General features: G+C 51.4%; 1 protein-coding gene across 1 annotated transcript in view; it reads right to left on the reverse strand.

Annotated features, from left to right (window-relative positions):
• Positions 1–3,803: 3,803 nt before the first annotated feature.
• The window catches only part of MYOM3 (myomesin 3), a 51,488-nt gene continuing 28,327 nt past the window's right edge, over positions 3,804–26,964 (reverse strand). The window contains exons 17-37 of the mRNA XM_008062174.1: positions 25,110–25,231; positions 24,522–24,709; positions 24,141–24,267; positions 22,542–22,720; positions 19,769–19,883; positions 18,931–19,087; positions 18,152–18,261; positions 16,328–16,372; positions 15,541–15,677; positions 13,494–13,638; positions 13,278–13,337; positions 12,839–12,906; positions 11,723–11,833; positions 10,022–10,109; positions 9,447–9,485; positions 9,115–9,223; positions 7,807–7,970; positions 7,032–7,068; positions 6,821–6,843; positions 5,099–5,154; positions 3,804–4,067 (exon numbers count right to left, since the gene is read on the reverse strand). Coding sequence (XP_008060365.1) covers positions 3,804–4,067; positions 5,099–5,154; positions 6,821–6,843; positions 7,032–7,068; positions 7,807–7,970; positions 9,115–9,223; positions 9,447–9,485; positions 10,022–10,109; positions 11,723–11,833; positions 12,839–12,906; positions 13,278–13,337; positions 13,494–13,638; positions 15,541–15,677; positions 16,328–16,372; positions 18,152–18,261; positions 18,931–19,087; positions 19,769–19,883; positions 22,542–22,720; positions 24,141–24,267; positions 24,522–24,709; positions 25,110–25,231 — 2,344 coding nt within the window. The remainder of the gene's footprint in view (positions 4,068–5,098; positions 5,155–6,820; positions 6,844–7,031; positions 7,069–7,806; positions 7,971–9,114; positions 9,224–9,446; positions 9,486–10,021; positions 10,110–11,722; positions 11,834–12,838; positions 12,907–13,277; positions 13,338–13,493; positions 13,639–15,540; positions 15,678–16,327; positions 16,373–18,151; positions 18,262–18,930; positions 19,088–19,768; positions 19,884–22,541; positions 22,721–24,140; positions 24,268–24,521; positions 24,710–25,109; positions 25,232–26,964) is intronic.

Below are 26,964 nucleotides of genomic sequence, written 5' to 3' on the forward strand. Positions count from 1 at the left end.
CTCATCTAGAGTGTAGGCCCGCTTCCTGTCTGTGGGAAGTGAACTTTTCTTAAATAAATCTTTTCTTCTTTCACCTCTTTGTGTGTTGCAAATCTTTGCACTACTCAGATCTCTGGTTACCACTGCATGCCTCTGGCATGACAGCTCTGTTGGTGCCGCACCCCTCCCCATCCATCCATCTATCCACCCTCACCCTATCTGTACCCTAACAGGAATTGTAGCTAAGGAGGAAACAGAGGGGCCCCACAAGTGAGATGCTGTAAGGAGTAGACTAGGCAGGGGGCAGGAGGGGTAGCCACTGGCAACAGACTGAGAGGGAAGAGGAAGGTGAAGGTCTGTGCTTCAGGCTGTAGAGTGTGGGTGAGTGAGGCTGTGGAGGCTCTGGGACCATGCGGCGCAACAGCCATCTACCCTGGGCTCAGAAAATATAGACTAGGCGAAGATGGAAAAGACCCCATGGGAAGGTTGTAGATTCCTGTTTTTCAGCAAGGCTCCCCTGTTGCCTCCCACCCTGGTCCCAGCAGTACTTGAGGTTTCGTGGGGTGAAGTGGGAAGAGCTGAGAGGAATAACAAGGCGAGGAGGCAAGCACCTCCATCTCATTGTTCCCCCTTTCCCCCCCACCCAGGACTGCCCTGCTCTCGGTCCTCCTAGGTTGGAAGGTAGGACTCAGACAGAACAACTGGCTGAGTCTGGGCTCTGTGAGGTGGGGGCAGGGAAAGAGAACAGAGCAAATGGGAGTGATGGGGCTCCTGGTCTTCAGGAAGCCTCCAGGATGCTCCAGGATCCAGAGACTGGACCGAGGTAAATTGTCTGTGTGCTGCAGGGTAGAGAGACTTCTGGTTTCTGGTTCAGCGTGTAAGGAACATCGAAGTTGTCGTTTCATCCTAACAACAAGTAAAAAGCTGAACAAACGGAGAAATCAGTGACTCTTCTTAGATCCATCCTTCAGAGAAGAGAGTCACAGGGCAATCCGCTGCCCCCCCAAATTGGGGGGACAAACAGGTGAGTACAGAGAATCGCAACTTACTAGAGCAGAAACCTACAGCCAGAAACCTCAGTAGGGAGACCTGACCTGTAGTTGACGAATTGCTGGAGACTCAATGTGAACAAGTCTGAGAGACAAAAAACCTCAGGGAGCCCCAGTCAACAGGTAGCCCCTACATTTTTGCGAGTTTTACCTCCAAGAACTGGACCAGGTGCTCACAGCGAGGATCAGAAAAAAATTCCCTGGGCTTCCAGCAGGAGGAGGAGAAAATAATCATTTTGAAATGCATCAGAGCATTTTATTCTTTTAAATAAAGCCCAACCTCAGGAGAAACTATATTCCCAGAGCCTAATTTGCCAGGTTTTACCAGAGCCTAACCTACCTGGGGGAAAGAAAATGTCCCAACTCCAGCTATGTCATCTTGTTCCAACTAAGAACAAGACAGTGACAAACTAAACTAAGAGGGTGGAAAAGAAAACCTGAAAGGCTCACAGTCCAGGGCATGGGCTCATAAATTCAGACTCTAGGATGCCTCTCTGGCATATCACTAAAGACCTGTTACTGCCATTCCTTTTACCTGGTATGTCATGTCTGCCTTTTTTCTTTTTCTGAGTTGGAGTCTTTACTCTGTCACCTAGACCGGAGTGCAGTGGCACACTCACAGGCCCTGTAGCCTCGACCTTCAGGGCTCAGGCGATCCTTCCAAGTAGCTGGAACTATAGGCACAAGCCACCACACCTGGCTAATTTTTTTTATTTATTATAGAGGTGACGTCTTGCCAAGTTACCCAGGCTGATCTCGAACCCATGGGCTCAGGCAATCCTTTCACCTCGGCTTCCCAAAGTGCTGGGATTATAGGTGTGAGCCACCGCACACAGCCCAATTTTTTTTTTTTTAAGTTGGAGTCTCACTCTGTTGCCCAGGCTGGAGTGCAGTGGCACACTCACGGCCACTGCAGCCTCGACCTGCTGGGCTCAGGTGATCCTTCCACCTCAGCCTTCTAAGTAGCTGGAACTACAGGCACACGCCACCATGCCCAGCTAATTTTTTGATTCATTGTAGAGATGATGTCTCACTAAGTTGCCAAGGCTAGTCTTGAACCCGTGGGCTCAGGCAATCCTCTCACCTCTGCCTCCCAAAGCGCTGGGATTAAAGGCGTGAGCCACGGCACCGGGCCTATATCTGCCTTTTAACAATAAATTACAAGGCACAAAGGGCAAAACGCAGTTTGAAGAGACAGCAAGCATCAGAACCAGACTCAGTTATGCCAGGGATATTGGAATGATCAGGCCAGGAGCGAAAAAACAGAACTATAACTAATATGCTAAGAACTCTAGTGCAGCCCAGCAGGGACCTGCTCCGGCTCCCTACCGGGCTCACAGCATCCTAACTACATGGCGTGCTCAGTTTGTTAGCGTCTTCTTAGGGCAGGGGTGCTCATACCATGTTCCATCAGGACCAGCAGGCTTTCCGGAGCAAGTGGGTGGCAGACGGGTGCTTCAAGCCAGGGGTGTTTGTCTCCAAGACCCGTATGTTTTCTCGAACTCCAATCAGGCCCCTTGCCCCACCCCCACTGCAGAGGTCTCCTTGGACGCCTGGCTGACTGCACCATGTAGCCTAGAACCTGAGCCGCTGGGAGATATCAGTTACCCACCACACCTTGATACACTTGGAGGTGGTGGATGCAGGAGTGATTCATTGTATCCTCCAGTGCAGAAGCCGTTTCAGAAATCAGAGGCAAGTATTACTTCCTGGTGCTGGGAGTATAGATTATTTTTATTTCTCCTTTATAATTTCTAGGATTTTTCCAAAACACCTATCATTTTATAATCTCTCCTACTTTATTTTAAAAAAGAAGAAAATTGGAGGGCAGAGAAATGCCCAGTTCTGTCCTGAGATTCATCAAGCAAGGCCAACCAGTATTTGTCACACCGGGCAGGGGCCCCACGCTGGAAGTCCTGAGGGTTATCAGTTCCAATCCTGGCACTCAAGGCCGCTTGGGCAGTCTCACCCGCCACCTCCTCACTTTTGCTCCCACCAGGTCCTGCTCCTGAAATGTCTCTCTCCCATTACCTCCACCAAACCACACTCATTTTTCAGGGCCCAACCCCAATTCTGCCAATGTGTGGCGGTGTTTTAAAGACCTTCCCCTACTGGGACAACCTTTCATCTCCCTCCTCTGATCACGGGTGGCACTTTACTTGGTCCTGCTTTTATAAACTTTATCATTTCCTGTCCTATCCTGGAGTCTGCAGCCTCCTTGTAAGTGGGGCTTGCATATTAGTTACCTCCTTGTGGGTGGAGCCTACATATTAGTTACCTCCTTGTGGGCGGGGCCTGCATATTAGTTACCTTTATAGTTCCAGTGCATCCTCAGCCTGCTATGTGCTAGCCTTCAAGTGAATGTCTGTTGAACTTACGTGAATTGAAACAACAGTGTCCTAAGAGGGGGTGTGATAGATCTGTTTATGTCAGGGCTCATCAAACTCAGCCCCATTGACATTTGGAGTCAGATAACTGTATGAGGTGGGGAACTACAGTGTTTCACTGTGTAGCCAGCCTCCACCTGGGAACAGGTAGACAATGCATCTAGGTCTCCTGTTCCAGGTCCAGTGCTCACCCCACTCTCCCAAGACCCCAGCAAGATCTTTGCTTCTCCACTTTGGTGTGTCCACTTTCCCCCACCTTCATATCCTGGGTTCTACCCTGTCCCCCTCCCTTCTGCCCACCCCCATGACCTGTGCCAGGCTGTGACCCACTGGTTGACCCTACTAGTCCTTGCAGACTAGACCTCAGGCTGTGGCTGGACACACGCTGTCACATCTTCTTCAGCTCCTCGGGCTCATCTCCATGCTTGAACACACTGATGGTGACCTGGCCTGTCTCGGAGCCATACTTGTTCTTGACAAAGACGCCATAGCGCCCGCTGTCCTCGCTGTTGACCTTCTCGATGGTGATGGTGACCTCCGTCCCCCTCACTTCCATATGGTAGCGGTCAAGGAAGGTGACGGGCTGGTCATTCTTCAGCCAAAAGATTTCAGGGGTGGGGTCTCCTGAGATAACGCAGGTCAGGCACAGGGTCTGTTTCAACCGACAGGAAGAGAACAGTTTCACTTCCTTATAACTTGAACTTGGCGTTCACCTTCATGCTCCCAGAGAGCTCCCATTACAGTTTGCGCCTTATGATAAATTTATTATGTGTGTTTTATTATAACCCATAAAGGAGAGAGACATTTTCTTTTCACCCTGCATCCTTCATCCTCAACCTTTCCACAGAAATACTTTCTAGTTAGAATTTCAGACCATTATTACTCTAGCAATTATTTGTCCCTGATGTAGCCTGCATTTTGCTTTATGGCTTTTTGCCATATATGTGTCATTATGATTTTACCATGCAAGTAAGAGATTATATTGCTTCAGTACAAAGATGAATGAGTTGAGTTTGGAAATTTTGAACAAGATCTAACGCAGAGCATGATAGCATAATGATTAAACACACAGGTTCTGGAGTTGGGTTTCCTGGGTGTGAATCTCAGCTCTGTCGTTTTAAGCTGTGTGACCTTAAGCAAGTCCCTTGACCACTCTGGGCCTTAGTTTTCTCAGCTATCACGTGAGTCTAGTAATAATACCCTATTTCATGGGGTTGCCTTGGTGGCTAAATAAGCTAAAATAGGTGATACGTATGGAAGAGAGCCTGGCACAAAGGAGGCACCATGAACATGTTGGCTGTCATTTGTGAGAACACTAGGCTTGCAGAATTGCAGCCCTAGAAGGGCTTTTAGGTATCATTCAGTAGAATCCTGCGGAAGCTGAAGTCCATGACATCCAGGGCTGTCTAGAGAGATGTGCTACCAAGGAAAGCCACTGAACCTGGTGTCACCCGAGCCAGCACTTGGCAATCAGTGAGGCAGGATCACTTAGCCAGACTGTGGCAGATTGAAGCCCTTTGGCCAACCAGCCACGCTGGCTCTTGAACCCACAGGGCCACATTGTTCCGTGAGCTAATAGATACATGAGGGAACACTGACCCAGGACTGCAGGCTGTGGGCTGGGAAGGCTCAGTACCTGCACTTGATCTTAGCCAAAAGGTCAAAAGCAATGGGGCTCAGTACCTTATCCTCCATGATTGTGGCCACGTCTGGCAGGCCCCGCACCACTTTGGCACGATCTGGAAGGGAAACAAGAGACCCCAGCAGTGAATGTTTTCCTGGCAGCTGCTACCGTAAGCAAGTTTCTGAAGAATTGAGACTTATTTTTAAGCAAGGCTTCATTTTTCTATTTTCATCATTTTGGATGGAAATCTTAAGAATTGTATTAATTACATGCTTCCTTGCCTTCATAAGTAGAAGACATGGGACATAATGTGTTTCTGCTGCTGACTTGAGGGCTTTGCTACGATTAGTGGTAGCTGGAGGTGACCTCAAGAACAGATCTGGGAAAGCAGGTAAATGAGATGTTCTGAGCCTTAAACTGGCAAAATCCACACACCAGGTGTGACCAGCCAGCCACGGGGGTGAACCGAGAGGGCATCAGGAAAAGTGGAATCGAAGCTTTTGGGACACTTGACGAGGGACCGGGCGAGGGACCAGGTGAGGGACCTGGTGGCCATTGGGGATGGGTAGGGTGGAAGTGCGGTTGTAAATCACTAAGCAGAAGACAATCTATTCTTGATGCTGCCGTGTAGACTGTGGGCATAGGAGGGATGGTCAGCACAGCCGAGGCCATGGAAGTGCAGGGCCCAACACAGATGGCGCCTGTCCAGTGGCTGGAAGGGAGCAGGACCCTGAACTGGACAGGGAAGGCCCCGCAGGTGGATGCAGTTGTGGGCAGGAATTTTCCCAGGCCCTCCATCATCACTTCCCTCAATGCTCATTTCATAAGTCCCAGTGACCATGCATTGGTGAATTCAGCCTCCCTCTGTGAGGGTCATAGAGGGGTTGGAGGGGATGTTCTTACTGGGCAAATGATTAACTGGTGGTATGAGCAGTCTGCGCAGACTGAGGCTGGTCTTGGGTTGTGCTCTCTCTGCCAAGGAGAACCTCCCGCAAGGGCTCCTCACTGCACTTAGACCTCCCAGTGGTCCCTTCCAGATCACAGTTATAAACTCTATGCCTGCATGTTCTGTCATGTGGGGACACTCGGGGACAAGGTGCCAAGCAGGGCACAGGACCTCCTCCCACAAAGGGCCCCAGGTTGGGTGTGTTAGCACTCCTTTCCCGTCCTCAGAGCCCTCTAGTCTCTACCTGCAGCCAGGTGGGCAGGGGTTGCTGTGCTTTGCCACTGGGTCTTTCCCTCACTGAAATCCCTGCTTCTCACCTGCTGGGTCAGTGAGACCCGAAAGCCAGACACCTACCAGTGGGCCCCTTAGAACTGCCAGGGGACCTGCTGGGTGGGAGGCCACAGGCTTGAGCTGGCAGACATAGTGGCGGCTCCTCAGGCAGCCTGGAGGCCATGCCATGTCCCTCTGGGTTTGGGGTTTTGTCTTGGATTTGATGAGGTCCCGATGCCCTGACAGCCTCGACTTTAGCTTTGATGTCGCCTCCTCCCCACAGCTCATACAGGAAGGCCTGCCCCCCCCATTTCTCTCTGGCCCCTGCCTTTTGGGTTCCACTCGTGTTGCCCATGCTCCTGTCCTGGGCGCATCCATACCCACGATCCCTTGGACTCCTTATCTGCCCCACCCAGCTCTCCCAGCAGCTCCACGAGAGCCTAGAACCCCACAAACCCCACTAGGATACTGGGCCTTCCACAGCCTGCCAGGAGGGAGGCTTGAGCTCCTGGGAAGTCCTCCCCAAACGCAGAAGCGAAAACAACAGAGATGCCGGCAGACTCACTCTTCTCGATGATGGCCAAGGCCCTGAAAAACAGAAGTGGAAGATGGTGTGATGTTCCATCTATGAAAGGAGAGCCCCATCCAAGAGGGGGTGAGGGAGTGGTAAGGGAAAGGTGAGGCCAGCCGGGACTCCCAGGAAGGGTCCTGAGCACAGTCCAGGTCATACTCCGAGGGACCTGGGAGTCACAATGAGAAACATAGAGGAAACTTACTTCAGTCTCTGGTGTTCAGCCAAGGCATTGTCAAACGCTGCAGGAAGGACAAAGGGGGAAAGGGCACATCAGGGCCACTGTCGTGTGACCCCAGGGGCAGGGTGACCCCCAGGGGCAAGGCTTAGCCTGAGTCCTCCACTCTCCTCACCATTCCAGTGCTTTCCTGGGGCAGTGTCAGGACTGGGTGGGGAGAGGGAGTCCTCCCAAGAGACCATTGGATTGTTTTTTCTTTTCTTTTTTTTTTTTTAGTTGGAGTCTCACTCTGTCGCCCAGACTGGAGTGCAGTGGCCGCTCCCGGCCACCGCAGCCTCGACCTGCTGGGCTCCGGCGATCCTTCCGCCTCAGCCTTCCAAGTAGCCGGAATTACAGGCATGCGCTACCACGCCCAGCTGATTTTTTTGATTTATTGTAGAGATGAGGTCTCGCTGCCCAGGCGGGTCTCGAACCCGCGGGCTCAGGCAATCCATTCACCTCAGCCTCCCAAAGGCGCGGGATTACAGGCTGAGCCACCGAGCCCGGCTGGATTGTTTTTTCTTTTCTTTTTTGAGTCAGAATCTCACTCTGACTCAGGCTGGAGTGTAGTGGCATGATCATGGATCTCTGCTGCCTCCAACTCAAGCGATCCTCCTGTGTCAGCCTCCCGAGTAGCTGGGACTACGGGTATGTGCCAGCACACCTGGTCAATTTTTAATTTTTTTTGTAGATACAGGGTCTCACTAGGTTGCTCAGGCTGAAGGATCACGGGATTTTCTAAACACACAGATGCGTAGCTTACCTTGACCTGAGAGATCTGCTGAGAGCTGTCGAACTTCCTTCCCGGCAGCTATTTCCAGCATGTATTTGCCCTTGTCTGAGTCTTTGGGGTCTGTGATATGTAGCCAGATCTCATCCAGGGTGGTGCCTGCCCTTATCCGATCGCCACTTTCCAGGCGTTTGTCCCTGAATTGGAGGGCAGAGAGATGGTTAAGCCTGTCTATCTGCAGGTCAACAAATTCCCCTGCCCCCAAATCCTCCCCTGGGGTTTTGTTTCCAGGTCTGTGGGCGGAGGACGGCGGCCACTCCTGAGACGTTCAATACGCATCTGTTCACTTATCCATCTTCATTCAGCGATTCATTCGTCATTCAAACCTTCATTTATGCAGTCATCAAATCTTGTGGTACAACAACTGGATGCCAGTGCTGAGTCTTCATTTATGATATGTCCTGTAAGCTGGGGAGCCCCAAGGGTATGGTGCTCCGGGGTCAGCGACTGCTACTTCCCCCACCCTCAGGAGCCACTTACTCACCTCTTCATCCTCCCCCTCTTAAGCCTTCCTGTGTTTCCTCCCATGATCATTCTCCGCCAACCTTCAGAAACCACCTCAGTTAAACTCCCTTGTTTGCTTAAATTTCATTTCTGGAGATATGGGCTCGGCTCGTGTCCCCAGTGTGGTGTTGTAGAGGTGACACCTCTGTGCTTAGTCACAGGACCCATGGTCCTGAGATTCCATCTGGCCTTGGCTCTCACTCGATGCACTTGACCAAGATAGTCTAACCTTCTTCACAGAATGGGTGTAGTAATGTCTGCCCGGCTGCCCACGAGACTGAGGCATGCGCATAATACAATGTACTGGAAAATTCTACTCTCCTAAGACCTGGGGTCACTTAGCTCCTGACTCAGGCTCTATGGGTACCTTGTCTTTCCTGCCTCCAAGCCCTAGTTGCCAGCTAGTTCTCAGCCTTGCAGGTCCCTCTGCCTGAGATTGCAAAGGCTACAGAGGCCCACAAGGGCATCATGACTGTCTGGTTCTTTCTCGTTCCTGCATCTCTCGCTCTCCTGGTTCCCAGATGCTACTCTGAGATGATCCTACTATGGCCACAGAGATTCTGGAAAAATGGACCTTCCACCAAAGTTTGCACTTTCCCTGGGGGATCTTAGCACAGCCATTCTGCTCCTCTGCCTGCTGATCCTTATTCCCAACTCCTTCTGTGGACAGTAAGACTGGCCAGAGACCCTCATCTCTGCCAACACCCGAGGATTGGGCTCTGCTGGGAAGACTGGGCAGGGGAAGGAAGGGAAGCCCTGTGGGCCTGGCCGACCTACTTGTGGAACCAGGTGGTTTTCATGTACTCCACGTTGTAATACTTGACCTTGCTGAAGAGCCGGATCCCTTCCTCAGTCCCCTGGATTTTCAGTGGGGTCGCAGAGAGGGCTGGGGAAACAGAGGAGGAGAGTGTCTTCCCCAAGGCCATTTGGGCAGCACATTTTGGGCCAGCCTACTCACCCCTGCTCTGGGGCTCTGGGAATGCAGGGCTGGAGTTTCCAGTCTTTGAGGTTGGAAACGAAACCCACCCTGGCAGCCAAGGCCATTGGGAGGCCTCTTGGAAGCTATTTGGCATTGGGGCAGCGCTGGGCAAAGGGGTGGACTTGCTTACCACCAATCCTGCCCAGCTCGGTGAAGATCTCATCCAGGGCTGGAGGGAGACAGAGAAAATGGTCAGCTGGTGCAGGGTTTCCCAACGGATGTCCCGGAAAAAGGCTGGGGAGCCCATGAGCAGCTCTGGGGACACAGGGAGCTCTGCAGGTCTACTCCCATGGCTGGGGGAGGAGGAGGATTAGGGGCACTCAGGGATGGGTGGGGTGGGGGGGGGCACCATGGAGGGAGGACGAACAGGCCAACCTGACAGTTTCCTTGCAGGCTGAGCCAACCAGCCTGATGAGGAGGCTGAGCCTACTATGGGGCAGAGGAGTGAACTCAGGCCTTGCGTTTCCAGGCTTGGACTCACTGTGGTATATCGCAGTGAACACGGGCGTCAGAGTCACATAGACTAGGCCCCTGACACAGACTAGCTGTGCCACCTTGGGTAAGTCACTTTACCTCTCTGTGCCTCAATTGTCCCAGGTGATATGGGGATTGCATAAACCTTACCCAGAAGGTCACATCACGCCTCTGTTGCAGTATGATCCCCCACAGCCCTCCTGGCCCATCTCCACCTTCACTGGTTCCTACCTTCACCTGTGAGGTCCAGAATGGTGTCATCCTCCCCTCGGTCATCAGAGACCTCTGCTCTGTAAATTCCTTTGTCCTCTTTGGACAACTGGAAAGAAGGATGGGAGATGGCAGTGTCAGCCTGGGGTTCCAGAAGACAATCAGGAGGCCTGCCCCTAACTCTCAGGCAAGACCCTTCTCCTCCCTGGGCCTCCGTTTACTCATCTGGGCTGTGTGATCTTTCAACTCTAGAGGGCTTTGATTCCTAGCTCAGGGCTTGTCTACATCTGAGGAAGGGGTGGGGTGGAGGAGCTGAGGGCAGAAACAGACACTCCCCATTTAGACTCACAGGCAGCTGCTCTGAGCACGACCCAACTTGTCAGCTCCTGGGTGGAGGGAACCCCTGCACTTCCTCAGAAGGGAGTGTGTGTTTTCTCTTGCCCAGGCCAGGCGCCATGGCTCACGCCTGTAATCCCAGCACTTTGTGCAAGATCCAGAGATCAGAAGTGACCGCTTAGGACACGCGGCTCCTCCCTCAGGGCCTGGGCGTAATACGTGCCTTCCCAGTCCCTCACCTCTAAATACTTTCCACCAGGACTATCTCCTCACAGTGGATTTGGGGTAGGATCCAAGGCAGAAGCAGCTCAACTTGGGGATCGAGGGGCCGAACCCCCACAGGCCTTTCCTATGCTCTGCCCCTCCCCCCAACACAATGAAGGCTTCAAGGTCTCAGCCAAACCTGGGTTGGGTGATTGGAGTGGCTTCTGACCCACTCTCTAGCCTTGTGTCTTTGTACTTAAACCCTCTGAGACTCAGTTTACTCATCTGTAAAACAGTGACATCATCCTTGCCCCATCTACGTGCTACCAAGGGAGGTAAGTCTTTGGAAGCCAGAAAGTTTGCACCAACCAGACGAATAGTTATAATAAAACTCCATCACCGTTAAGCACATCCTTGGTGCCACACCCTGCTGGGAGAGCTTGCATAGTGGAGACAAAAGACTGGTTTGGCATTGCCCTGCCGGGATTTGGGAGAAGACCCTGAAACACTATATCCTTTCTCTGCTGTGTTTGCTCTGGTCCTCCCTGGCACCCAGTGAGGCCATGGAAGTCAGCAGCAAGGAAAAAAAAATGTCGACTGTTTAAGAATAAGCCTGGTGTTTCTCTCTCAATCAGGACACACTCCTCTGCGGGTCCCAGGGGAGGATGGGGTGGGAGAATTGAGCTCCAAGCCTGTGTTTTCCTGCCCAGGCCTGCCTCTCCCAGAGACATCTTGCCTGTCCTGAATCCTAGACTGTGGGGCAGGAGGGAAGCATCGAGAGAGCCTTCCTTCTGACCTGCTCATGCTACAGATGAAAGCTGAGGTCAGAGAGGGACAGTGACTAGCCCAGACCTGCCTAGTCATTGGCAGGGCCAGGTCTGGAGCCCAAGCAAAAGGGAAAATCAGTAATACTGGTCCTCTTGTTATTGAAAAATTCGTTATTTTTTCCTCATGGTCTTTTTTTGGGGGGATTAATTTTGATTTTTTTAGAGTGTGGCATGAAATATTATTTATCTTGATGATGGAGTTTTGTGGAGCTCCTTACATTTTGTACTCGGGACGAGTGCTTCACTTACCTCACCCTAGTCTCTACCCTGCTCTTGACTCCCAGCACAGTGCTCTTGGCCTTGCCAGCTTGCAGCTGACAGGGAGGGTGAACCCTGCGGCCAGAGCTGCGCTTACCTCTTCGATGCAGAGAAGCCCTGCTCCGGTTTGTGGGTCATACTGACCGTCTGGCATCTCTCTCTTTCGGAAGAACCACTGGAAGCGAGTCTCCTTCTTGGTGTTGGTCACCTAGGAAGGTAGGGAGTGGAGACTCATCAGGCTTCCTTTCTTTTTACGTAAAAACATCCACGTATACATGCTTTCAGGTGTCTCAGTCGACTCCTTCTCCCCCCACCCCATGTCTCTGCACGCTAAACTTTTGCTAGTGGCATTCCCTCTGCTCTTGATCCCTGTCCTACTTTATTGTCCTTGTAGATGCCTATACTTCTTGAGAACTCACTTAGATGTTACCTCCTTCAGGAAGTCTTCCTTGAAGCACCCAAGAGTACTCCACCATTTGCTGCACGTATGTGGATCAAGCATGAGGCAAGCTGTTTTCCAGCGAGCCTGCCTTGGATCATGGGCTCCCAGAGGTCCACAGAGATCACTTTCTCATCTTTGCATGCCTGGGAACTTGCAGGGTGTCTATGCCTCCTAAATGCTTTGAGTTGACTGGGCGAATAAGCGTCTATGGGAGCACCCACCACACTCTCCCCTCCCCTAGTTCTCTAGGGCTGGTGGGTGCTGAGGAGGTCTTGGACTTTGGAGTCAGCGAGACTTGGTTAAAGCCTGGGCTCTCCCTCCCACCATGTGGCCTTGAGCTTCTTCCCCGCCCATTTCCTCACCTATGAGGTGCAGATAAGAGCGCCTACCTCATAGATGATCACGGGGCAGGTGAAATAAAACAATGCAGAGTGTCTGAAAAGGTTACTAATAAACACAGGGACACCCCCTCAGCATGTAGATCCTTGTTGGCTCCCAGACCCCTGGCCCCAAAGAACCCCTTCCAGAGCCCCTGGGATCTAGCTCAAGGTTGGTGCTCTTCTCGCTAATTCTGTTCCCTGGGCTCTGGGAGGGTGGGCTTGTTTTTCCGGGTTAAATATGATCTCCCCAGGGCCACTTCCAACGTGTGGAATCAGCCAAGCACAGGGAATGGAGTTTGGGGGCTGAGGATGGTGGGGACAGCACTGTGCTCGGTGACAAGCCACAGGTCCCATCCCATGGGCCTGGGGCAGGGCTGGAGGCGGGACTTGCCTTGCACGTGAGCTGTACTTGGCAGTCCTCGGTGACCTTCCACTGCAAGGGCTGCTCGAAATAGGGGCCTGTATGTGCGAAAAACAGACACTCCCATGGTCAGAGCGCCAGGCTCAGCTGGGGCGTCACCTGCTGGGCAGACAGGGGAAGTCAGCCGGGGAAGAGGCAGCTAGTGGCCACAGGCCCTCAGATCCTGCCTCCACCAGGGCGGGGACTACGGTGAGGCAAGGGAGAGGCTTAGGGTGCAAACTCTAAGGAAGGTCTCACTCTCAGGGTCGGGCAAGTGCCGCTTGTCCTGGCAATGGGATAGAACTGGGCTGAAATATAGTGGCCCTCCCTCCGGGACCAAGCAGAGCAGGGGTCCTATGAACCCCCAGTCCAGCATCTCCAGCACTGACCGATGGCCAAGGCTTTTGAATTTCTTCCCAGCAGCGCTTACCCTGTTTTCTCTTCCAGTCTCTTCTCTTAGCATCTGCCTTCCTCAGAAGTTTGTCAAAATCTGTAAACATACAGGGAGGGACTGGCATAAGCTGAGAGAAACGCAGGTCCAGAGGGGGCATTGGGATGGACGGACAGATGTGTGCTCAGCGGGCCCCAGAGCTGAAAACCTGGAGCCGCAGGGGAGCCGCATGTGAAGGGGCAGGGTGGGACTGACCGTCATCCACCAGCGTCAAGGTGATCTGATTTTTGGCTTTTCCATCTTGGAGCTGAGCGGTGTATGACCCCTTGTCATCCTCAGACAAGGTCTGGATGATCACCTCCACCAGGCCCTTCTCCCGGTCAAAGTTGATTTTGCGTTTCTGAAGAGAACAACCCCCCCAGAGTCCTTTTTGCACTCTCCCTGTTCTGGGAATTTTATTGTAGGGCACAATATCAGGGGATACTTGAACTCGAGGGTGAGGTAGATGCAGAGTTATCAGCCTTCAGAGACCGGAGAGGGGCCTTGGGTAACCCTCTGCAGCTATAGAGGCTAGGGTTTTCCCTACCCCCAGTCCCTGGGAACACCCCTTGGATGCTTGAATCCGTTACGATTTAATAATAAGCCCCCAACCCCTACTGTGTCACATTTTGTTACTTTCTACTTTTATAATTTAATAGAATAACTTCATAAACCTTGTAAAGGATAATATAAAAAATCCTGTGTACTTGCTACCCCAAATTAACACTCATTTACATTTTACCACTTTCTAACAGTTTTTAAAGTTTTATTTTCCACATTTAGGCCCTTACTCCCGCTGGCTTTATTTATATGTATGCTTTGAGAAAATGATCTAATGTTTTGTTATTTTTCTGTAGGGACAACTGTTTGTCCCACTGCTGTGCACTAAAGAGTTCAGACTTTGTAACACTTTTTACACCGTGTGGCAAGGTCACTGCATAATCCTTATGCAGAACTTTCCAATCTATTTTCTCCTTTGCACCTCTTGATCCTGGGACAACCAGGCCTATTGTACAGTTGTAGAAATTGGGGTACAGATAGGTGAAGAGAACTGCCCAAAGTTGTAAACCCACAGGGAGTAGACAAGAATCTTCTGTGAGAGCGAGCACTTCCCTTTCTGGAACTATTTTCTTTCTTTTCTCTCTCTCACTCTCTCCCCCTCTCCCCTTTCTTTTTGTTATAGGACTTTTGGTATACACAATATGTATTTTCTAATGGCTGCCTTGCTACTTGGAGATAAAGTTCACAAATAATATGAGATTGAATCACAAATTTGACTCTTCTATGAGATTGAAATTGCCCTGTTTGCGGTAAAAATGGTTGAATATTGACAAATAGATGGTTCAGTCCAATACAACCTGTTTACACATATGATTAAAAACAAGGTAATATTCTAACTGTAATATAAAGAAGAAATAAAAGTCATTAAAATAAAATAATATGTATTTCTTTATGTAGATACTTGGATCTAAGCTCACTCATGCTCTACTGATGTATAATGAATTGGTTTGGATTTAGGAGAAGAGAACATCAGGAGTTATCCTGTATAAAAATGGAGATGAATGTAGGCAAAATTAAAATCCTCCATTCTGTGTATATTTAAATTGTACAAAAAACCTTTGCACGTACATCTCAAATAAAGTTAGGGTCTAGGCTTGGATAATTATAAGCATGGATTTAGGTTTTTCATCTTAAGAATGTCTGGTGGAGCTGGGCTCAGTGGCTCAGCCTGTAATCCCAGCACTTTGGGAGGCCGAGGCAAGTAGATTGCCTGAGCCCACGGGTTCGAGACCAGCTCGGGCAACTTGGCGAGACCTCCTCTCTACAATAAATCAAAAATTAGCAAGGCATGGTAGCGTGCACCTGTAGTTCCAGCTACTTGGAAGGTTGAGGTGAAAGGATCACCGGAGCCCAGCAGGTCAGGCTGTGGGGGCCATGAGTGTGCCACTACTGCACTCCAGCCTGGGTAACAGAGTGGGACTCCAGCTCAAAAAAAAAAAAAAGACTGTCTGGTGGGGTAATCGAAAGCTGTGGAGGCTGTGGGAAAGAGTGTGCGGGAGTGTCCCTTGTACTGGCTGGCATATGGTATCCCTGCCTCCTCCCTTTCTCCCTGTACTAAAAGCCAAATGTCCCTGTCCCTGCCCCATGATTGCATCGCCAAAGCACATAGCCATTTCTGAAATGCCCACTAGGGGGAGGTACCAGCCCGAGCAGAACCTCTGGGCCGGGGAGCTTGGCTTAGGGACTGTGAGTGCCCGGTTACCGGTGAGCTGAAGATCTCCTTTTGGTTGAAGATGAGGTGCAGTTCCGCGGCTGGAGACAACTTTTCCACTTCCAGCCAAAGTCGCACCTCTCCTTGCTCCAGGATGTCAATGTTCCAGCCAGAGATCAGTTTAATCACTGGGTGGCACAGAACGGGAAGAGGTCGGTGGGGTACCTGATGAGTGGGGCATTCATCTCCCTTCCCACGCCGGGTCAGCCCCACCTGGAGCACACACGCTTGGAGAGTCTGAAGGAGACGCCACCAGGATGGGGGTCTGAGGAGGGTTTTTTGCATGCTCATTCTAGATTTAGCTAATCTCAGCGAAGCATTTCCTCTCCCGAGAGCTCAGGGCCGAGCTTCGCATCCTGGCTGGGCACAGGATACTTGAGGACTTTGGAAAACACTAGTGTCCGGGCTCCACCCTCAGAGATTCTGATTTGTCCAGGGCATGGCCCGGGCATCGGGATTTTGAAAAGCTGTTGGGGTGATTCCAGTGTGCAGACTAATGTGTGATCCAGGGACTACTGCACATGGAGGGAAGTAGAGGTTTAGGTGATCCCAAACCCAAAGAACGAAGGGCCAGTCATGACAATGACAATAAGAAGAAAATGTCCACATTCCCCTCCCTCCCTTGCAGCCTGGTTGCCCCCTGCTGGCCGCTCTTTTCTTTCATGAACTCCTGGTGTCCAACCTCCCACCCTCTGCCCACCCCACCCCCACCGTTCTACTTAGGACACGCTGTTGGGTCCAGTGGGAGCTGCACCAGGTGGGTGTGTGGACCGCTTACCTGGGTTTCTAATCTCGTGACTCAACTTCTTTAGCTTCTCCAGCTCTGGGTCAGGCAGCAACAAGGAATAAACCAGAGAGAGTGAGATATCCAGGCCAGGGAGTCCATGGGAGCCATGCTAGGGTCTCAGGCTGGGAGAGATACCCTTACCTCCCATGTGGAGTTCCTCAGCTCCCTAGGGTTGATGATGAACACTGTGGGTCTTTGCCCAGGGGCGCCAAGGGAGAGGCTGGAGGCCGCGGCTGGGCACCCTGAAGTTGTATTTTCCCCCTGTCCTTCAAGGCCTAGATCAAGTTCCACCTCCCCAGAGGAGCACCTACTATACTCTGGCTCTGCACTATCTTATTGGTCCTTTCACTGCCTGTGGGGTGAGTATCACCTCCACCTGCAGGCCACTCCAGGCCCACTGGGGCCAGAGTCCATGGCTAGTTCACTGTATGTGCTGTCCTAGTGTCTGAGGGTCTGGGCCACACACTGAGCCCTGTAGTCCAGAAGTTTCTAGGGCTGTTCTGTGGAGTGCTTTCTCATCTGCTGACTGCTTCTTTGTGCTAGGTTTGAGTTTCTTGCAAAGGTGAGCTCTGAGCCTATGGGAGTGTCTGGCATACAGTAAGTGTTCAATAAATATGATTGTGTGAGTGAATTGGCAAGGGCAGAGCATATGCCTCATTTTCCCTTGTAAGCCACAGAGTCCTTCACATGATGAATCTGGATTCGTGGCAAGCACATAATCAAAAAAACAAAACCGCCGGGCTTGGTGGCTCAGCCTGTAATCCCGCACCTTGGGAGGCTGAGGTGAGTGGATTGCCTGAGCCCGCGGGTTCGAGACCCGCCTGGGCAACTTGGCGAGACTTCATCTCTACAATAAATCAAAAAAACAGCCGGGCGTGGTAGCGCGCGCCTGTAGTTCCAGCTACCTGGAAGGCTGAGGTGGAAGGATCGCCGGAGCCCAGCAGGTCGAGGCTGCGGTGGCCGGGAGCGGCCATTGCACTCCAGTCTGGGTGACAGAGTGAGACTCCAACACAAAACAAAACAAAACAAAACCCCCATCATTTCTGTGGACAGCTTTAGTTTGCATGGCGTCATCTAGTTGTGTGGGCATCACAACATTGTTCCAATTGGGGCAGCCAGGGAGGGATTATAATCTTCCTTTACAGATGAGAAAACTGAGGCCTGGGGAGCCAACATGACTTGTCCAAAGTCAAATGACCAGGAAATTACGACACTAGAATTAGAATCTGAGTCTCTCCGGCTTCTGCTTCTCAACAAAATCTAAAGGCCTCATGTGCAACGAGCAGGAAAGACAATGGGCAGGGGCTGTCCCAGTTGTTATGAAGACAGCAGGAAGTGAGTCTCTCTAGTCATGAGCACAGGTTTAATTTATCTAGCATGGATGGTCATTTAGGCATGATATCCCCTCTGATGAGCCATAGTCCCCACTGCTCCCTATTGTTCCCTTCATTTCTTAGACCAACTGTTAATCGCAATTTATCATCACATTTGCTCTGCTATTGTTCTTAGGCTATAGAAGGAAGCAAAAATAATTCTAGTGTCTTTGTCTAGGACAATTAAAGAAAGACAAGAAGAACGTGAATTCCACCAGGGCTTAGAACAGTAATTCCCAGGGCTTAGGACAGTACCTGGTATATGGTAGGTCCAATAGATACTGACTGACTGACTGAATGTGTGGGTGGAGGCCTACTTTTCTGTGGAAATTACTGCTTTATTTATTTGTGTTGTGTTTTGCTAGCCCCTGTGGGCATTTGAGACTCTTGATCTGAGTCTGTCTCTCTGGGGAGGTGCCAGGCAGGGGGACAGGGTCATTACCTTCCTCAGTCAGTGTGTGGCTTGCTGAGATGTCTTCATCAGCATCTGTGACAACCACTGAGTAGGTGCCTAAATCCTCAAGGCCAGGTTCTTTCAGGATGACCTTAGACCTGGCAGACAGAGGAGAGTGGAGGCCCTGAGAGGGGATCCTCGGCCTTGTGCACTGGAGGTCTGGGAACTGGGGAGTCTCAGTGGCCTCTGGTGGCCCCGTGCCCCATTTTAGACTTAGGCCAAGCCTACTTGGCATCTCCTCTGGCCTGGCACTTTCAATGGTCCCCCTAGTCAAACTTTCTGGCACAAAGTTCGCTTACTGGTCACATTGCCCTATTTTCCTCCAGGGCTGGGGTGTCAGCGTCATCCCCTGCTGGACAAAGTCAAGGCCATGGGCTGCTGGCGGAGGAGGGGTGACGTGGGGGCGTTTGATAGGGGCCCTGGCCAACGCTTCGTTTTATAGATGAAGAAGCTGAGGTCAGAGAACTGGCAAGAGCAAGTCAGGGGCACCCCGGGGTGGGGGTGTCTCCTCGAAGGCAATGACTCAGGCTCGCACACTCTCACAGAAACAGAGCTCCAAAGGAAGGGCGCCATCCTCCTCCCCTCACTGCAACCTCCACACCTCTCCCGAAGGTGGCGGTCAGCATGCTCAGAGGAGACCCAGTAGCGCCTCTCAGCCATCATCCGCGTGTCCCGCCCTGCGGTCTCGCCCATGAGCGCGGCCAGCTCTTCAGATGGCATTTAGGTCCCATCCAGTGAGTTATTTCTCCTCCTCTCCCCTCACTCACTTGTTAACTTTATCCTCAATCTTGACTCTCTGAGGGTCTAGTGGACCCTTGTAGTCTTTGGACCACTGAAACTCTGAGGAGTCGGGGGCTTCGGGGGCTTCGAAAGCCAAGTAGATAAAGCCCTCTTCATCCACACCAACCTCGATCTCCCGGGCATCTGAGGGCAAGATTTGTAAACCATATGTTTATGAATAAGAAGCCACGCCACGCCTCTCCCCTGCTAAAACCCCCCAGTGCCTGTCCACCACTCTGGATAGAATAATATACTTGGCATCATACTGTGGTTGCCAAGGCCTTGCATGATCTGGCTCCTTCTCAGCTCAGATGTCACCTCCTCAGAGAGGTCCTCCCTGACTATCCTGGCTAAGTAACCCCATCCATCCCATTGCCCTGTTTTGTTGTCTTTATAGCACTTTTCACTATCTGAAATGGCCACCGTCACATAATAATTTGTTCACTGTCATCTGCTCCCCGTAAACACTAGAGCAGGGTTTTTGCTTTCTCATTCATGCCTGTATTCCCAGTGCAGTGTGGGTGTCACCATGATTGTTGAATGAATGAATGATTAAAAGAATGGAGAGAGAATGTGCTTTCTACTCAGGAGAGCTGAGCGATTCTATCATGTACCAGCTGCATAACCTGGTCACATAATCTCTCTGAACTATCATAAAATCAGTTCCCATGTGGGGACGATGACCCTTCCTTCAGGCACTTGCTTGGGGATCAGGGAAGCATGATGGCCTGGCATGGCATCAGGCTTCTCCCCATGCCCCTTGAACTCTACCCGTCTTGAGGCCATAGCCCAGCACTGTGCACCAGCACCCTCCGGTCGCCCTACCTGGCTTGTCCTCTAGGAGCACCGGGTCAGTGGGCAGGGACGGTTGTCCCAGACCAGCTGAATTCATGGCCTGTACCTGGAACACGTAGCTCTTTCCTGGCTGCAAGTCAGAAACCTGGGGGCGGGGGGAAAGAGCACTGAGCACAGCACAACTCACCCCTCCCAAAACCCTGGCTCTGGGGTACAGGGGACCACTGGTTGGTGGACCCTTGAGGAGGTCACAGGCCACCTGGGGGCAGGGACAGGTGAGGAATACATCCTCCTCCCACTTACAAGGTTTTCTTTTTTTTTTCTTTTCTTTTTGGGTTAGGGTCTCATACTGTTGCCCAGGCTGGAGTGCAGTGGCATGATCACAGCTCACAGCAGTCTCCATCTTCTGGGCTCGGGTGATCTTCCTGACTCAGCCTCCTGAGTAGCTGGGACTACAGGCATGCATCACCATGCCTGGCTAATTTTTTTAATCTTTGGTAGAGATGAGGTCTTGCTATGCTGTACAGGCTGGTCTTGAACTCCTGGTCTCAAGCAATCCTTCTACTTTGGCCTCTCAAAGTACTGGGATTATAGGTGTGAGCCACTGTGCTCAACCTTAATTTTTCCATTTTTGTAGAGATGGAATCTCACTATGCTGTCCAGGCTAAACTTGAACTCCTGGCCTCAAGTGACTCTCCTGCCTCAGCCTCCCAAAGAGCTGTGAGCCACTGTGCCCAGCCTGGGTCCCAATTTTTGAATGGGCCTTTCCATCTGAATGACCTCCCAGGCATGAGGCATCTGGAACTCCACCTACCTGAAGCTTAACCTTCTTCCTAGAAAGAAAAGTCTCTCACTTTCTGTGTTCCTCGTCTCTCCTCATGAAATAGCTGTCCATCCAACACCCCGAGGGAGGCCTGGAATCATCTCTGATGTCCTTGTCTTGGGCACCCTCTACCAGTCATCAACTCCACCCATTTTCTTTCCCTAACAGTTTCCCGAATGTGGCCATGCCCCTCCGAGTCCCAGCTGTGGCCTTGATGGAAGCCTTATTCCTCGTCACGTGGATTAGTCCAACAGTTTCCTAAACAGCATCTCTGCCACCGGACTCTCCTTCCCCAGTCTATCTTTCCCCTTGCCAATCTGATCATGTTAAGTCTTTCAGGGGCCTTCAGGGTCAAGTTCAGATTTCAAGGTTTGGTACCTAAGGTCTTCCTGACCTGGCCTTAGTCTTCCGTCCTCTTACCCCTCCATCTGTCACCTTTCCCCATGGCTCCCTTGGCGTCCCCACACTTGTCACATCATTTCAAGGTTCCCCGCCTTTGCCCCTGCTGAGGCCTCTGCCTGGAATGCCCCCCTGCCAGGTCTGGTTAACTTTAGCTCGTGCCCACACTCAGCTCGGACAGGTGCAAAGATTCCAGGAAGCGTCTCTGACCACCCTCCTTTGAGATCCCAGCATGCCTCAAAGTCCCCTCAATTGTAGCGTATATCATGCAGCCTTGTGATTGCCTGTGACAGCTGTGACTTATTTAGCTTTTCATTTCTAGGACTTGCTCCAGACCTGGCACTAATAGGAGTCAAAAGTGCTCAGTGAATGAGTAAATGGAGGTCAACCATCCACCTGAAGAAACCAGTGTCAAGTGGTTCCGCCCTGGCCTGGGCTGACCTACGTGTGGAGGTCACGAGACCATCCATGTGGGCAAAAACTGTGAAGTCGCGGAGGAATCCAGAGGCTGAAGCTGGTTCTCCCTGATTCTGTCTTAGAGGGGCCTTGATTTCCTTTGTACAAAATTATTTTTAATTTTTTCTGATTATAAAATAAATATGTGCTTGTTGAGAAAAATTTCAAGTAATAGAGAAGAATATTACAAAGAGGAGACCATCCTACCTCCAGAGATGACCAGAATCAGCAATTTGGAAAAATTCTTTTAGGCTTTTAAATGCACATAAACCATGTAGAAACACGATATGTGCTGGACTCTGTCTGTTAGTATCTTATTCTTATTATTCCCTCTTTTGGGGGCCTTTAAAAAAAATTAAGTTGGAGTCTCACTCTGTCATCCAGGCTGGAGTGTAGTGACATAATCACGGACACCGCAGCCTCAGCCTCCTGGGCTCAGGCGATCCTTCCGCCTCAGCCTCCGAGTAGCTGGGACTACAGGTGTGCACCACCACACCTGGCTAATTTTTAATTTTTTTTTATTTTGTAGAGTCGAGGTCTTGCTATATTGCTTAGGCTGGTCTTGAACTCTTGGGGTAAGTGATCCTCCTGCCTCGACCTCCCAAAGTGCTGGGATTACAGATGTGAGCCCCTGTCCCTGGCTGTCCTGGGCTTGGTGAGCCTTCCCTCTTTCTCCTTGGCACTGACAGAATGCTGCGGAGTGGTCTTGGAGACTGTATACCCTCCTGCCTGCTGGGGTAGACTTTTGCCATTATAACCAATGCTATAGTGAGTGCCACTGTCCTCAGGTCTTAGCATATTTTTGGAACTATTTTTCTATAATTCAACCCTAGCAGTAAAATTCCTGGGTCAAGGGATATGCATATGTGCATGCTGGTGTCCTGACTGATAGCAAGTGAGTTTTTAGGGAGGAGCCTGCCTAGCGTGGAGCAGGATAAGGCTGCCAGCCAACCAGACCTTCTACCAACTTGCTGTGTGATCTTGTGTAAGTCACTCTCCCTCTCTGGTTTTCTGCTACCATTAGGTGAGGGTGGTGATCTCTAAGGGTCATTCCAGTTATGTTCTGTGGTTCCAGTGGCAGGGCAGGCTCAGGGTTGGTCAGAAGATGAAGGGGCAGGAACTCACCCTTAGGTGGGTGCCAGAGATGGGGCCTGGAGTGACTGGCTTCCACTGCTCAGAACCTTCCTCCTGGACACTGACGTGGTAGCCTGTGACTGGTCCAGTGCCTGTGTACAGCGGGGGCTCCCACTGCAGCATCAGGGACGTGGCCCGCACCTCAGATGCCCGCACGTCGTGTGGGGGGCCTGTGGGAAATGAGAGATGGGGGAGAGATATATGAATTAAGCAGCCAGGCAGCCAGCCAGACGGCCTGCTGGCCAGCCAGACACACGGGCAGCGAGCTGAGGTTCAGTCAGTGAACTTGTCAATCTGTCAGTCACAACCAATCCTGAACGTGCTTGCTCCAGGTACAGCAGGGACCTGGCCCACCTTGGCTTCATGACAAAGCTTGGCTCTGGGCCTGAAACAGGGTTAACTCTTCAAAATGTGCTCAGACTCCTGTCCTGGAAGCTTCCCTGACCTTCCCCATCTCCGTTTGAGGCAGCATTACACCTTCTTAAGTCTTTGCCATTTCATTGTTTAGTGTCAGGCTAAAGGGTGTGACCTCTGAAGTGAGAACTCCAGCGTCCATGTTGTAGCTGCACTCTTCCTAGTTATGGGGACTCTGGACCAGTTACTGAACCTCTATGTTCCTGTCTCCTCATCTGTAAAGTGGGGATGACAGCAGCTCTTAGAATATGACACAATTGCGAGCATTAGTGAGCTGAGTTATGGCAGGCGTCTGGTACACAGTAAGCACCTAATAAATATTAGGTGTATATAATTGTTGTCTAAAGTGTCACACATTGTAGTTATCTGCCACTCAGATAAAGGTTTTGTGTAGAAAACAGAACTGAGTTGAACAGACTGATGGAAGGTTGTAATTGTTCCTTCCTAGGCGGGAGACAAGGGGCTAATTTGTGGTAAAGCTTATGGTGCTGTGGGAGCAGTGTGCAGAGTGATCAACCGGCCCTGTTTATCTAGGACTAAGGGAGTTCCTAGGACCTGGGACTTTTTTTTTTGAGTCAAAGTCTCACTTTGTTGCCCAGGCTGGAGTGCAGTGGCACAACCAAGGCTCACCACAGCCTTGAAGTCCTGGATTCAGGCGATCCTTCCACCTCAGCCTCCCTAGCAGCTGGGACTATAGGTATGCACTACTATGCACGGCTAAATTTTTAATTTTTTTGTAGTGACACGGTCTCACTATGTTGCCTAGGCTGGTCTTGAACTCCTGGGCTCAAGTGATCCTCCTGCCTTGCCTCCCAACGTGCTGGGATTACAGGCATGAGCCACCGCACCTGGCCTGACATGGAATTTTCAGTGGTAAACTGGGAAAGTTCCAGACAAACCAGGACGAGGTGGTCACCCTTTGAAGTTCGAGACTGGTCTGTAGCCAGGAAGCGAGCGCAAATGGTGTTGAGCTGGAGCATCATTTGTTCTGAGGGTACAGGTAAGGGTCCTGTAAGGCAGGGTTCGGACTCAGTGTGTCAGGGATTACAGGGTCAGTCTGTGGAGGGGCCAGGACCCACAGAGCAAGCCTGAATGCACAGAGTGCAGTGGTGCTCATCTCAAGGCTAGCTATGGAGAGGGAGTGAGGACAGGCCTTTCGGCCTCCAGGCCTCTTACCTGGCTGGGGCATTGTCCACTCCTTACACTCAAACAGGCCACTGGGCGCTGACAGCTCGCCAACACCTGCCCAGTTTGCAGCCCGGGCCCTGAATTCGTAGAAGTGGCCTTCACGAAGGTCACTGACCTTGAAGAGCAGAAACACAATTCTGTGAGGCCGAGGATGGAAAGGGGAAGGCAGGAAGGACAGCGGCAGGGGAGCGACTCAGAGCAGGAGGTCTGTGGGGTGTCGGATGGAATAATCAAGGCAGGAGCACTGGAAGATGAGCCTATGACTGAAGCAGGGGAACCCCAGGCCTCTTTCAGATGCCAAGCCTCAAACAGCGCCTTAGGCCTCCCCTGTAGAAGTGGTGACAGCCCGGGGCCACATTCCAGCCTTACCTTGCAGACCCGGGTCGGGATGGGCTGCTGGTTGACCGCGTGCCAGTCCAACTCCTCTGAGTCCCGCTGATCCAGGAAATAGCCCAGGATCTTGCCCCCTCCACGGCGCTTGGGAGGTTTCCACCCAATGACCATTTCGTTCTTGCCACAGTTCAGCAAGGCAAAGCCATACGGGGCAGACGGGGTTGCTATGGGAGACAACGAGGTTAGGTCAGTTATTCTCCGGGGGTGGACTGGGCAGCGGGGCCTGAGGAAGCCAACAAGCCTCCCCAGTGGGTGCCCACCTGCTCCAGGGGATACTCCCTGAGCTAGTAACATCTGTCCTCCTGGAAGGCACTGGAGTCTCAGGTTACCGAGCCTGGGGCCCTCCCCTTCCCCTGGAGCTGATCAGGCCTCATCCCATGGCCTCAATCCACTGTTACCTCCTCCCCAGAGGAAAGGGTGGCAGGGCCTGCTCCCCCTCTCCTCAGAGGGCTTATGTGCCATTGGCCACTGGAACTGGACCCTCCAAGATGTGGTCTATGAGCCCCCTGCCCAGCCCAGGTCCGTCCCTAGAAGCATGCAGGCTGAACCTGCCCTTGAACTTACCCAGAGCCTGTTTGACCCTGATGGGCTCGGTGGCGGCTGAGCTTTCACCTACCCCGGCCTCGCTGACTGACCTGACACAAAACTCGTACTCCTTCCCTGTCTTCAGGCCGGGAACTGTAAACCTGGGAGAGAAATGTGCAGGCTTCAGGGATGGCCTAATTGCCCGGAGACATTCCTGAACTTTCTAGAACTACCTTGTGGGATCAGTGGCCACCAGTGTGTTAGGATTTGTGAATTCTGGGCTAGTTCTTACCTAAATATATTGTCTCTGATCCCCTAGTGATGCCTGAGATGGCACCACGGGAGGATATAGTCCTTCAGGTTTTAAGGGATGTTCTTCTGGGAACCACTTTAAAATGCAAATATGCTGGGAAAGTTACCAGCTTAAGGCAAAGGCCACCAAGCCCTGAACACCAGTGCTATCTGGTAGCTCTTCAGGACATTGGGCTCTGTCATTGCGAAAGAACAAGTGGCTGTGACTATCTGCATACATGCTGTGATTTAAAAACATGGAGTCCTTTTAGCTGGGCTCAGTGGCTCAGTCTGTAATTCCAGCACTTTGGGAGGCAAGGTGAGTGAATTGTCTGAGCCCGCGGGTTTGAGACCAGCCTGGGCAACTTGGTGAGACCTCATCTCTACAATTAAAAAAAAAAAAAATTAGCAGCATGGTAGTGTACAACTGGAGTTCCAGCTACTTGGAAGGCTGAGGTGAAAGGATCGCCTGAGCCCAGCAGGTCGACGCTGGGGTGGCCATGAGTGTGCAACTGCACTCCAGCTTGGATGACAAAGTGAGCCTCAAACTGAAAATAATAATAATAATAATAATAATAATAATAATAATAATAATAATAATAAATAAAAACACGAGTGCTTTTAAAGAACCCAAAGAGAGTTGTCATCCAGAGACACCCAAGGACACTTGCCTTAGAGTAAAATGTTCTTATCCTATTCCTTACTGCTAAAAGCCAGGTTGTGGCCCTTTTTCTCTCTTCTCATGTATCAATATTTTCTGTAGCAAATCTTGCTTTGCAGGTAGCTTCTCTCGGCCAGTGGCCCCTGGGGAGACTTAAATCACACCAAGGGTTGATGGCTGAAAGAATTTCACACTCTCCATTTGGGGGCACACACAACTAAAGGGGAAACATGGACCAGGCGCCATGACTCATGCCTATAATCCCAGCACTTTGGGAGGCCGAGGCAGGAGGATCGATTGAGCCGAAGAGTTTGAGACTAGCCTGGGTAACATAGTGAGACCTTGTCTCTACCAAAAAATAAATTATCCAGGTGGGGTGGTGCATGCCTGTAGTCCCAGGTACTTGGAAGGTTGAGGCAGAGGGATGGTCTGAGCCCAGGAGGTCAAGGCTGTGGTGAGCTGTGACCATGCCAATGCACCCTAGCCTGGGTGACAACACAAGACCCTGACTCAAAAAATAAAATAAAACAAAGGAAAGGAAGCATGAGTTTATGAGAGGGAGGGAACACTGAGGGGGATGAGGGTTAGGGTTAGGGCTAGGCAGCCCCTGGACAGGTGAGCCTGGGCGTGACTCCCTGGATGGGACCCTGTGACAGTGGATGGCGATGACGACCCTGACATCAGCAGCATGCTCTTGTGTGGCACTCACTTCACATACATCATCCAGGTGTTCCTCATGACATGCTCTGAGGAAGATACTGTTACTTTGCCCTCTTTTGGAGACGAGAAGCCCCAAATGTGGGAATGTTGGAGGGGTCCTCACGGCTCAAACTGTCCAGTTTCTTTCTTTCTTTTTTTTTTTGAGTTGGAGTTTCACTCCATCGCCCAGACTGGAGTGCAGTGGCCGCTGCCGGCCACCGCAGCCTTGACCTGCTAGGCTCC

The sequence above is a fragment of the Carlito syrichta genome, unplaced genomic scaffold, assembly GCF_000164805.1.
Source record: "Carlito syrichta isolate Samal-C Ts95f unplaced genomic scaffold, Tarsius_syrichta-2.0.1 Scaffold305659, whole genome shotgun sequence".
Lineage (NCBI taxonomy): Eukaryota > Metazoa > Chordata > Mammalia > Primates > Tarsiidae > Carlito > Carlito syrichta.